Here is a 13,860-nt window from a genome sequence, read left to right on the forward strand (position 1 = left end):
AAGGTATTTAGCATCTACTTTCCAGTGACGGTATGTTTTAATCATTGGAAAACCAGAGACGGCTGCCTTCATCAGTGAAAAACCAGAGGCGGTATGGCATACCACCGCATACCGTCTCACTTCGACTACTGCAGATAATGGCATTGGAAATCCATGTGTGGTTGAAGGTTTGGCCATAGTACGCATTTGAAGTTCTATTCTAGTATATTCTCCAGTTAGTCGTGGACTTCGGTTAGGATTGCGTAGTGCTAAGTCGACCAATTGGTAGCCTAATATGCAGGATAGAGTAAAATATGATGGTATACACTATTACGAATTAAACAAATTAAATTATGTTCATAGACTCAGTTGCATTACTTTCGTCTTCGTATGAATAAGCGTCTATAAATATCAGTAAATTTGTTTAAAGTTCACACTATTAAATTTCTTACGAGTCCTGATCCAATGTAACTGCAACCATACATATCACAAAACACAACCAAATGTATTTGTTCGATTCCCGATGTGGACAATCGGTTGAGAAAGTATAAAAGCATTTTCAGACCAGCAATTCTGAGTGAGGTTTGCCTGGCTTTTCCTAATTCCGATAATGCTCCCACGCTACTTGTTTCGTTCCTCCCCAATTCTGCGTGTGATCACCGGAAGACGTCATTACTCATACCTGACGGGTTAACATGGCAATAGATGCTAATTGCCCAGAAATCTAAATTTATTCGTGTACAAGTTTTACATTAATGCGCACAAAATCGAAATAACAATAATAATAATAATAATAATAAGTCCATTTAACCGTATTGTAATACTTAGTAATAGCTATATAAGCGAGTCTGTTATTTTCTGTTATGTCTGTTATGTCTTTATTCTCAATTTTCCATTTGCAGGTACAGCATAGCCATGTCCCTACGAGATAAACAGAGAGTAATATACACAACGCCAATCAAAGCGTTAAGTAATCAGAAATTCAGAGAATTTTTTGACGAATTTAAGGATGTTGGCCTAATCACTGGGGATGTAACTATAAATCCGACAGCTAGTTGTCTTATAATGACTACAGAAGTAAGTACTACTATATTTTCACCTTTAACGTTTGGTTAGTGCTAATGAGTTTAAACTTCATCAAAATTTTCACATTAAAACTTGAAGTTTCCGATAATTTAATATCAATTGAGATAGTGTTCTTTTTACGTCCGTGTATGGCCTCGATTTTGTTATTTTGACGACTGAAGCGTAACGTACTGTAGTACTTTTTTTTTTTTAATTCCTTGCAGGCAGTAATGTTGTCCGGTTTCTTTATACATATGTATTACACTTCTTTTTCCCTTTCTTTCTCTGTCTCGTCGAGTGGTAATTTTTTGAAGTTGCATTATACTTGAATTTAAAAGGTTCAGATGTCCTGATTAGTAAAGCAAGGTTTTTTTCCCCATCTGTCTTATCCCCACTAAAACTTTTTTTTTTTTCTTTTGTTATCTATCCCTTATCAATGCTAACAATAGTCAACGAGAATTTAATGTTTAACCTCTTAACTTAAAATTCCGAATTGTCTCGGACTTTTAGTTCTTACGAAAAATTAAAATCTCAAGGAGATTCAAGAAAGTTGAAATATTCTGTAAATTTTGTTTAAACCAAAAATTTTCTCGTTTTATTATATACTACTCTAGTTCTAGGTAGGTATATATTCTAGAAGCAATAAAACCTAACTAGTATGTATTATTCCAGTTAGGTTTATTGCTTTATATAATTGCACCACTGGCAATGTTCGTTTTCATAATGAGCTTAGAAACGTTTATTGGCACCTCGTTCTTAGCTGTGTTCCTTAATCTGTTTTTCTTGGTTGTGTGAAAGAATTTTCATTTTATAAATTACAGTAGAACGAAAAGTGAGAATACTGTCAGAGACAGTGAGAAAACTAGTATTCTCGGAATTTTAAAGTAGCTTATCTTTAAGCATTGTAAATGGCTTGAAATGTAGTTCCCAGTTTGTATTTTCCTGCACAGCTTTAAAGGGTTTTTGATGATAATTTAGTGTAAAATGCCCACTTCAGGAATTAATTTTCAGTTTGTATATTCATATTCCGACAAAACAAATATAGGCCTATTCAAAATTTCGAAGTGACTTCTTTTTTTATTTATTGTTGGGCATAAACCTTCAAAATTACATTATCAAAATCTTAAAAATAAAATAGTTTAATTTTACTGACATGTGAAAAATAAATGGTAAGTGAAGGGGTTAATGTGATTTTTCTAAACAAATCCGTAACAAGGTACAGAAGAGTAACACGTTTAGAGTTTATGTATAAAATATATTTCATGTTTGTTTACCTTACATTTCCGGATACTTGTACAATTTTTACGAGGATAAGTCAAAAATTATCCACAATGTAGCCATAACTTTTTTTTTTTTTTTTTTTTTTTTTTTTTTTTTTTTTTTTTTTACATTGTTCATACTGACTTCTATCTTTGTGTATTTTATCGTTATGTTATTGTGGTCATGCTATGAAAGTTTGATCCTAATTCCGCCATTTGTCTTCCTTTTGTTGCAGATAGATCATGACCGCTCCATTAGAAGTTTGCATCGAAAAGGAACAACGAGCAATGATCCGGTTTTTGTGGTCGGAAGGTATATCGGGGGACGCAATCCATCAAAGACTTTCGGCACAATATGGGAACAGTGTATTGCCGCAACGGAGTGTTTATAAATGGATTGAAAAATTCAAAAATGGTCTCATCTTGACTTGTCCTCGTCATTTGTGACCGTAGATGGTCGTCCGGCTCCTTCCTCGTGCGTAACACTTGTGCGACCATTTTTTAATTTTTCAATCCATTCCTAGACACTCCGTTGCGGCAAGACACTGTTCCCGTATTGTGCCGAAAGTCTTTGATGGGATTTCGGCCCCTGATACACCTTCCGCCCACAAAAACCGGATCATTGTTTGTTGTTCCTCTTTGGTGCAACCTTCTAATGGAGCAGCCATGATCTATCTGCAACAAAAGGAATACAAATGGCGGAATTAGGACTAAACTTTCATAGCATGACCACAACATAACAATAAAATAAACAAAGATAGAAGTCAGTATGAACATATAGCTACATTGCGGATAATTTTTTACTTACATTCGTAAGATGAATTTAAGAACATTTATAAAAGCAGTTCATAATTTTTATCATTAGGTATACATACAGTGCGAATCTTAACCTTAATATATTGTTGTTAGTGATCATTTCAAGAATGTAAATAATGGTAAACTGAATAGCGATGAGCTCTAATGGGCTGATTTTTCTTTTTCAGATTTTGCGAAATATGCTTTACAGGGGTTCGGAGATAATGAGAGAAGTAGGATGGGTTGTATTTGATGAGATCCACTATATGAGAGATAAAGAGCGAGGAGTTGTTTGGGAAGAAACGTTAATTCTTCTGCCTGACAGTGTACATTTTGTCTTTTTGTCTGCCACCATACCCAATGCGAGACAGTTTGCGGAATGGGTGGCTCATCTACATAAGCAACCTTGCCATGTTGTGTATACAGACTACCGACCAGTACCTTTGCAACATTATATTTTCCCAGCTGGTGGAGATGGAATTCATCTTGTAGTGGACGAAAATGTAAGTATATAGCCCCTGTTTCCAGAAAGCTTAAAACTATAATTACAAGACTGAAAAACTAAAAAGGCACGACTGACCCGAAAATCAAACCAGTGCGCCAACCACTACGCTACTCCGTTCAGCTTCTAAATACTGTTCATTCTGGAGATTATTGTTTACTTCTTGTTTACGATCTCAGCTGAAATCGGAAGACCACACTTCAAAATTGCTTATTCTACTGTATCTTGTTCGCGAATCACTCTCCTGATCTTAACAGTCTCTAACACTTTACCTCATTATACTGAACCCGATTCCTATACACTTACTTTTATCTTTAACAATACTTAATTTTTACTATTTTTCCTACTTTTATTTCTGTTATCTCCCATTATTTTTATTATTAATATTTACCATTCATAATTTATGTTCTTTTATTAATTTATAATCTTATTTTTCAATTATTTTTTTCTATTGGTTATCCTTGTTTCTCTTTTACTCTTGACTAGCTCACCCATCTTCAAAACTTTTTTCTTTATTTTTTTTTTTTTTTGTTTGTTTGTTTTCCCCCCTCTCCCTATCTGATGAATCATTTAGCGAAAGTAGAGATCTTTCGTGGCTAAACGGTTAGCGCACGCGCCTGTTCCGTAAGAGACGCGGGTTCAATTCCCGGCTGGAGCTTATGTGGTTCGGATTCCACATTAATCAGTAGTTTAACGTCTCATATAGCCTTGCTGCTCAACGGGACGATAAACTCAACTCAATTTAGCGAAAGTTATTGTTCCTTTTGGTTACAATGTGTGTGCAATTATATTTTTATTCATCATTCGGTTTCCATGACCAAGTCGGAATTCTTTTGTTTCAATTTCTAACCTGTGAAGACTTAGGAGTCTTAATCGTCAATCTTCCTCATACAGTGGAACTAGATTTTGGAAATTGCCAGGCCCTTTGCACAGGAAACCATTTATCAGACTACTTTTATATAAGATGACGAGGGGGCAATTATGGTAGGTAAGCGTAAACTTCTTATATCCCAAAATAATATATTGTAATATACCAAATTTTGAAAAGAAGTTCTTTGTTACGAGAATACTATAGTATTTAAACTTGATTATTTCTTTCATCTTAGATACTTTGACATAGAAAACTCTTATTGGTTTGGAAACTGTTCGTGTGTTACGTTAATTTCTTCATAAAGATATAGAGTAAAATGAATGATGACCTTTTCTAAAACATATCAGACCTTTCTCTAATATGTATTGTATTTATATACGGTAAAAAGTTTTCGTCAGGTCAAAAAAAATTTCTGTTTCGTGATCACTCAAATGTGGGATTTGTCATTTTCTCACTAAGCTGCTCAATTAAAATAATTTATAATTACTGTCCTAGTACGGTCATATTTCCAGTACATCAATCATTTGAGAAAAAAAATTTGTGCCTTGCAACGATTTTTCACGGGGAGTATTCTGGCAACTTTGCATAACTTAAAAGTGCGGAATGATCTTGCGTAGGATTTAAGGAGTATTTCATCCGAGTCTAAAATGAAAAATTCCATCATATGATACGTTTAGGTGCTCAGCTGAGAGAGTCACACCGAAAAAGAGGCAAGCGAAGTCTTGGAACATTATGTGTTACTTTATATTCAGAATGTAAAGTGAGGTGTTTTTATATTGTTGAATACTGTCAGTTTACTCTTATCTCTTTCTTTAAACTAGGGTGAATTCAAAGAAGACAACTTCAACACGGCTATGTCTGTTCTTCAGAATGTTGGAGACGCCGCTAAGGGAGATCAGAAAGGAAGGAAAGGAGGATTTAAGCAGACTCCAAATTGTTTCAAAATAGTCAAGATGATAATGGAACGGAATTTTGCGCCTGTAATTTGTTTCAGTTTCAGCAAAAAAGATTGCGAAGCATACGCATTGCAGATGTCAAAGCTTGATTTTAATACGAGTAAGTCAATGTTGCTTAATCTTCGACTTGTGAATTAGGTATCCTACGCTGCTGTACATGCTGTAAACTAAACGAAGGGGAGGGGTCGCGGTGTCTCAGTGGTAGGGCGCTCACCTCTGGTGCATGGGGTCCCTGGTTCGATCCCAGCTCACGCCGAGGACACAGTATGCGTGGGTTTTCTTGGGGTTTTCCCGTTTCCTTTTACTTTCCTCCTTCATTCCACCATTTCATCCATTTCTCATCATCGGCATGTCCTTTAGCCTAGCTGGCATAACTGTGGTCTCGTAAAACTCTAAAGTTTTATTTATTTATTAAACGAAGGAGAGGGTTGTTCACCAATAACTGCAGATTTTTCCAGGCTGTTTCTAGGTAGCTAAGGTTACTAATTACTGTTTCCGGCATTGAATGTTGAATCTTTTGTCAAATATTCCAAGTACTATAATTTCTGTTATTTGAAAACCATATGTTATAAGTAATCTTTTCTTATAATTACGGTTAAAGAATTATACTAAACGTTCTATGCTTGTCGCCAGAACTGGTGCCACTATTGTTACCTTACTGTTAGAGGCAACAGCGCGTCTAACGCACCACATGTTCTGCCCAGCTATCAGACACCAGCTTCTCTTAACCACACAGTAAGTAGTTTAATAGGTGTACAACCAAATCATAAGCCTGGTTTTACAATGTATAAGGTTTGGAAACTGCTATCAGTTAAGACAGTTTGCATTAAAGGTTAAGTGGCCAAATTATTAAATTGGTTTTGCAGTGTTTCAGATCATGAAACTTCCATCAAATTAATGCAATTTGTGTTAAGGGCTTAATTTGCTCTGTGGCCCGATAAGCTAAATATTTCATTTTCAAAAGAAAGTAATACGAATATTTGAGCTTAGAAGAACAACAAAGAATACAATTTTAAAACAAATTATAAAATATATTTAAATGAAAAGTAAGTGAGGGAAAAGAAACTTGTAGAGAAAGAAACTGAAAGAAGTTAAATGAGTGGCAATAGGTGTTGGTTTCAGTTTAAGGTAGAAATTACGATCTTTTTTAAGTCTTTGAGTTCAGTGAACGCATGCATGTAAATGACACTGATCTCTTTGAAGTTTCAAATATAAATTTTTATTTTTTTATTCACAGGGTTTCATACAGCACTAAGCCAATTGACTGAAACTGAACAACATAACAATAACAAGGAAATAAAATAAAAACAATAAAAAAATTAATACACCTCAATAAAAGATTCACCTCAAAATTTACAGTGTTCTCTTTACCTGAGTTCTAAAGTTTTGTTCAGAAGTAAAAATATTACATTCTGTTAGCAATGTATTGTAATCATGCTCTAGTCTGTAAAACAGGGAGCGTTTTACAATTGATAATCTAGGTGTCTCGTAAGTTAGCAAATTAAGAGAACGAGTTCGCCAGGGAGGAACTTGAAAGTTAATCTGTGATAGTAAATATTCAAAATCAATTTTACCGTGGATAATCTTATATAGGTAAAGTAGATCTGCAGCTTGGCGTCGGTTTGTCTGAGGTATATAAGTTCATTAAAGACATTATTTCTTGTCTCGTGTGGTCACGTAACTCGGGAATTGTAAATCTAACTATGGTTATAAAGAAATTAAAGACCGAGTCAGTGCGTGATAGATTAGTAGGTACTACCATATTCTATACATGTGAGCAATATTCAATGACCGGAGCAATATAAGCCTTATAAAATCTTGCAAGGCCATGGAGACTTCATATTTCAGGAGATCTATAAAATAAACCAAGTAATTTCGTAGCTCTGGATGAGATCGAAGATATGTGAGTCGTAAAAGATGGGTTTCTTTTTTTTTTTTAAGTCAGAAGAAGTACATTCTTTTTTAACGAGATAGAAAGGATAGAACATTTGTTGGGGTTTAAAGCTAAATTCTAGTTAGTATATCAGTTACTATGTCAGTTTGCTATGTCAAAGTATAAAACAGCTCTCCCAAGCAAGAGAAAAGTTTTAAAATTTCCATGTTGCCCACCAACCTATGGTTGAGGTGAACAAGATGATGATGTCCGCTTGCAGTAATAACTTATAATAGCAACATTTTTTGAAGTAATATCTTATAATAGCAATATTCAATTTGAAAATAGCTTTATTATGAACCGTAAAAATGAATTTTCCCTTTTTGTAATAGTGTTTGCTTCTCTGTCTTTTTTTTAGTTGAAGAAAAAGTTCTTGTTGATGAAGTATTCACCAATGCCATGGAAGTTTTAAGTGAAGAAGATCGTAAATTGCCGCAAGTAGAAAATGTTTTACCACTGTTACGTCGAGGAGTTGGTATTCATCATGGAGGTGAGCTCTTGCTAATCGGTGTTTATATTTTCTGGACTCTCTCCCTTCGGAGAACAGCAAAATTACAGTTATAGACGTCCAAAAGCTCATGACTTAGTTAACTTAGTTAAGTGCTGAAGAGAATCAGAGAAGGTTAATGGAGGCACGGTGGCTCAGTGGTAGAACGCTCACCTTTGGTGCGTGGAGTCCTTGGTTCGATCCCCGGCCAAGTAAAGTTGTGGTGGACAACATCGTGTTTGTGGGTTTTCTCGGAGCAGGGTGGAAAAATCAGGATTTTTTTTTTAAAAAAATCATTTTGGTTGATTTTTTGGATTTAAATCGATTTTTTAAATTTAGATCAAATCTTTCTCCTCGTATAATATAAGTCGCGAACTGAAGAAAAAACATTAGGAATTAGTATTAAATGTCAATTATGCCATTTAAGTGAAAGTATTTGGGTTGAATGTAGAATTAATCCCCAATCGTTAACTTATTTCAACCCCAAATAATATGTCTTAAGCATTAAGGAAAAAGTACAGCGACGTATATCATGATTTTTTTTTTTTTTTTTTTACAAAAGTTCCTGATATTTGGCAAGGACATGTTTTTAAAAAAATCGGAACTAGCTTGCAGCTCGAAATACATATAAAATACATAAATTTCGCCTAAAGTTATAAAATCCTTTAAAAAAAAAAGTTTCGGAGAGGGGAGCGGACTCCTCTAAATACGCCACTATTAACTAAGATCAAACAGACAGACTCGCATACAGAAGAGTTTTCGTCTTAAACGTGCATGGGGATTTTTCGCGGTGGAATAGTTAATGATTTAAAAACCGTATGTTACGAAGAGAAGAAAGCAGGATTCCACCCTTACCCGTTCAGAACGGGATCTTCGCTAATCAGGCTCTGCATGAAACACTCGTTTTCATACTGTGCTGTTGCTGTACACACATTTGGATCTCATTGAATTATGATTATTATCTTTCATAATCGAAATAACAGAACAGAAACGAGATTTTACTTAATTTAATTTATATATATATATATATATATATATATATATATAATATTTCAATTACAAAGTGTATATTACTATACTACAGCAACGAAATGTGGGATCAAATTAGTTTCGTTGAACATAAAGTACGGGACAAGAATAAACGACCAAAAACGCCATTGAAACTAATGGTGATTTTAGTCGTTTATTCTTGTCCCGTAGTTTATAGCAAAATTTGTTAAACATTATCTGGAAGTTCCACATAATTGGCACAATAATGTGTCAAAATAATTGTTATTACAACTATTGCGGTATAAAAATTGTTCAGTCAGACAATAGAACAGTAAATTTCCATTAAATTAACTATCTTCGGTCCCATGTATAATCTTTTCCCATATATAATATATAATCTCCCTGATACAAACATATGTGTTTCACTATGTTACAATCATTTACTTTCCAATTACCATAATGACCTTATTTGTATAGTATGCCGTCCAGTTGTATAAATGTTCAGTGTTGTCCTTTGTGTTAGAGAAGAAACACCTCATCTAGTTCCTTTCCATGTGGTAAGATGCCAAGAACCGACGACACGTTGCCACGTTGGATAGCAATAGATATGCGTTGAATTAGGAAAGGGGTTGAACGAACATCTCCAGTAACGATAGAAATATGTCTGCCTACTTCTCTAATAAAATCAAGGCTTGCAGATCCCCAAGCACCACTAGTCTCGATGGCACTTGGAGCAAAAATAAATTTATCAAGGAGGTTGTTATATTTCCTTCGCTTTTCTACCTCTATGACTAGCAACAGCTCCAGCATTCATAACAGCTAAAGGGAGACTTGAATGGGCAAATGTATCTGAACACGTAAAGTCCCATACTAGTGATTTGTCTCTCAACCAAGGAACTAATGTCATGCCATCAGGTCGTTTACCATCTGAACGACAACATCCTTCAGGTTCATGTATGGAAGAAATTCCAGCTGTGGTAAGGGCTCGTAAAATAATATCATTCACAGAGAAATGTCTAGCTTGTCTATCCATGCTCTTCATGCATGAAAGGCCATGCAGGCCATGTTGGTTAACTTGATCCCCGCAAGCTGGACAGTAATGTGGCTCACAAATACCTGAACCTAATCTTAAGGCGACAGCGATTCGTAATGCTTCATTAGTCATATGAAGACCTAATGGTGGGGATTGCATTCAACCATGCCCCAGCATGTAGGGATGAGGCAGCACGAATCCTGGCTTTATCCTCTGAAGCAATAACTGACTGTAAGAGAAGTTCATGAAAATGCGCTGCAATTGGTGTATACCAAGATGCCTGAGAACCTCTTTTGTTAATTTCTGGAAGATCTGTTAAATTTTTTCATTTGGTAGAGCCTTTTTGAACTGTGCCATCTTGGGTCTAGGTGGTAACCTTGCGGAAGGAGAGCCTCGACTAAACGAAGAGATCCGTGGTAGGAAGGACGCTAAAAAGAAAGGAAAGATTTTACTTATTTTCACTTTAAATTGATTTATTTTGGAATTTGATTGAAATCAATGATTTTTATTTAAAATAAAATCAAGTGGTTTAAATCTTGATTTAAAGCGTGATTTAAATGAGACTAATTTAAATCAAACCACCCTGTCTCGGAGTACTCCCTTTTATTATTCCACCAATTCTTCCATCATCATCATCATCATTCACTTGCTTTAATCATCCGTCTCCCTTAGCTTAAAGGGCATGATCGTGGGACGTTAAACTGATTTTTGAAGGTTTAAAGAATTATGAGAACGATGCAATGTAGTTCGGTCACCTGAACCAAAGTGTGTCACCGGGTTGATAGTTTCAAAGACGGTGGAACAAGTTTAGAAGGCGACGCACGCGGTGGACGAATTACTGCGATAAATGACATGACCATTACTTCTGTAGAAAAACAGTTGATGAACAAGAGGCGAGTGAGTATTGATAAGATTAGCGCTAGTAGAGACATTGGTAAACGGCTAATTTATGTGATCGTGTGCAATCATTCAGGTGGAAGGTTTCAACTCGTGGGGTACCTCAACTATTGGACCCAGGATGAAAGCTTCGTATGAGTCTTGAGAAATAAGAAAATATTAATCTTGGAGTTGCTTAACACATTGACTGCCGGGCATGAATCACGTAAGGTCGTGCACCGGGCCGAGGCCTTTTTCAGGTATACACTGTCTGCAATATGTGTATCAGTTTTACGCACATGGCCTGCCAAGGAAATCACCTTGTGTATCAATTTGATACACATGGCAACCAATGTGTTAAGCATCCATAAAATTAAATTTTTCATATACGTTTCAACGACTTCGTGTCATTATCCCGGATCTATTTAAGGAATTTTTACATTAATTCATGGACTTGCATTACCGAAAACATTCCTGTCGGTAGAGAAACTCTTTGTGTGCTTCTTTGACCTTAAACAATCCTGAATTTAGTTTAGAAGAATCCATTTGAAGGGTTGATGTATTTCAGTATCACACAATTGAGTGGTCTCCTTGTACGTCTTTGGTTACTTTTTTCTGAGATGAAGAACCGGTTTATTTTAAATCTGCACCAATAATCCCCAAAATCCCCTTTGTTAGAACTCTCGAAATAATAGAATATTATATATATATTACCCTAAAAAAAATGTTCTTCAATGTCCATTTTCACATGTTGTAAGAACTTTTTGTTAAAAAAAAAAAAAAAAAAAAGTAGTACTCAAACCAAATTCCAATACTAACAGTTAAACAGACACTTTAAAAAACTTTCCTTTTTTAAAAGATTTTAAGAAAATATAGATAAAAATCCAAACCACTGATTTTGAAACAAGTTTCTATTTCGTTATGTTCTTGGATATTCATCTTCGTCTCTTTGTAACAATAATCGGAAGTCAAGATTAATATTTTATCATTGAATATATATCTTATTAGTTCATCAAGTGTTGAGAAAGTTCCTCAGAACTCGGATAGGGCAGCACTATTCCGGTAGTGTATAGAAAATGGTCAGATTATAAGATAGGCTATTGAGACTAGTTCCTCCAATTGTTCTGTAGAAAACAATGGGATTCAGAGGAACTTTTTTCCTTGACGTTGCCACTGATATTAGTCCAGACTGAATGCTTGTAACTTGCCAATACAGAAAGAAAGGAGGAGTAGTATTTTTAAATTTAGTATATTTAATCTCCGTGTAATGACGTAGATTGATTGTTTATCCGGATTTATTACGTGTGATTGATTGTTCATATTCATATAATAAAATCAAACGGTATTTATCATTCGTCTGGCCACAACTTTTAATACGACGTTTCAAGTTCTTGCGGAAATATTCAGTTATGTTCAGCAAAATGTATAAAACAATAAGAATAAGCATAGATAAAACCATAAATAGTACTACGTGTAAATATTACTGTAATTTAAGTTTGTTGACACCAGAAGTAATTAAATTTTGCTCTATTTTTTACTTTAATTTTCCTATTTATTATTTTTGTAGGTCTTCTTCCAATTCTGAAAGAAACAATCGAAATTTTATTTTCTGAAGGTTTGATAAAAGCCCTGTTTGCTACAGAGACATTTGCAATGGGTCTTAACATGCCTGCGAGAACTGTATTGTTCACTGGAGCGAGAAAATTTGATGGAAAAGATTTTCGATGGGTAAGTGCATTCATATTGAAGGTTTTAACATCAACAAAGGAATTTTCAGTTGAATAAACGAAAATATTAGTATAATATGAGAGTCACTACGAAAGTTTTGAGATGTGAAATTACATATTAAAAATCAATTTAACACTTACATTTTCTCAAAGTATTCATCATTACACTGTACACACTTTTGCATCCTCGAAAACCACTTTTGGAAGCAGTGTTGCCAATCTTTTTCGTCAAGTGTTGAAAGTTCATTCTCGTAAGCCACTACAGCTTCTTCAGGGCTGCAAAATCTCTTCCCACGCATGCGATCTTTGATCCTGCGGAACAGAAAAATCTCACGGGGCTAGGTCAGGTCTATACGGCGGATGAGTCATAAGTTTGACCTCCGTAGATTCTAAAAACTGAATTGTGATGTTGGCCGTGTATGCGGATGGGTTGTCATGATGAAGCAGGATCCCACGCAATCCAGTTTTTGAAGGCCGTTCCCAAAGCTTCTGGAAAACTTCTGTTAGGTGTACCGCTGAGCAATAACAGTCCTTTGATCTTCAAGTGGAACAGTTGCAACATGGCCAGATTTGGAGAAGAAAATTGCGACCATCTTCTTCCCCACACTTCGCGGTCGCTTCACTTTCGTGGGTTCTGGAAAGATCCAAACTGTAGACTGGCATTTATTTTCAGGGTCAGATTGATAGATCCAAATCTCATCACCAGTAACAATGTCAGAGACGCGTCGAGAATTGCCTCCATCAAATCTTGCAAGCATTTCTTCACACCATTCCACACGCATGCGCTTCTGCTGTTCAGTCAAAGTGTGAGGCACCCAACGAGATGAAACCTTCCTGAGCCGAAGATGATCATGAAGAATTTTTGTTACTCCTGGCGATCCAATGTTCACTGTAGATTCAATGTTCTTGAAAGTTGTTCGAGGATTTTCTCGAATCATTTGTTCCACAGTGGCAATGTTTTCATCTGACACAGCTGTTACCGGACCTCCAGCTCTCTCTTCATCTTTAAGCGATGTCCGGCCTCTTCTGAATTCACCAAACCACCAAAACATTGGAGCAAGGTCCCGAAATGCCCCCTGCAAATGGTCAAGGCTGTGTGTCTCGTTCAAACCACTTTTGAAATCGTAAAGGATCATTGTCCGAAAATGTTCCCTTTCGAGCTCCATTCTAGACAGCCGAATACTGCTCACATCAACAAACAAGTTCAGGCGATACGTCCACGCCGATAAGTGAGGCGGGTCGAAACTTGCTTCGCTTCTTCGCTCTGGATACCACTACTGAACGCAATTGTTGGAATTCAAAATACTGTGCCACAGCAATGCGTATCTCAAAATTTTCGTAATGACCCTCGTATTAGACTTGCCTAAGACTGCATCGCTATATTAAA

The 13,860-nt window shown here is 35.7% G+C and overlaps 1 protein-coding gene across 4 annotated transcripts in view; it reads left to right on the top strand.

Annotated features, from left to right (window-relative positions):
- Positions 1-13,860, top strand: part of Mtr4 (exosome RNA helicase Mtr4) — a 105,790-nt gene that overhangs the window by 68,605 nt on the left and 23,325 nt on the right. For all 4 annotated transcript variants that reach the window (XM_081742359.1, XM_081742357.1, XM_081742360.1 and 1 more), the window contains exons 4-8: positions 882-1,056; positions 3,287-3,601; positions 5,293-5,527; positions 7,719-7,850; positions 12,314-12,474. In XM_081742359.1, coding sequence (XP_081598485.1) covers positions 882-1,056; positions 3,287-3,601; positions 5,293-5,527; positions 7,719-7,850; positions 12,314-12,474 — 1,018 coding nt within the window. The remainder of the gene's footprint in view (positions 1-881; positions 1,057-3,286; positions 3,602-5,292; positions 5,528-7,718; positions 7,851-12,313; positions 12,475-13,860) is intronic.

Source organism: Thermobia domestica, chromosome 16 (genome assembly GCF_964235325.1).
Source record: "Thermobia domestica chromosome 16, izTheDome1.hap1.1, whole genome shotgun sequence".
NCBI classification, from domain to species: domain Eukaryota; kingdom Metazoa; phylum Arthropoda; class Insecta; order Zygentoma; family Lepismatidae; genus Thermobia; species Thermobia domestica.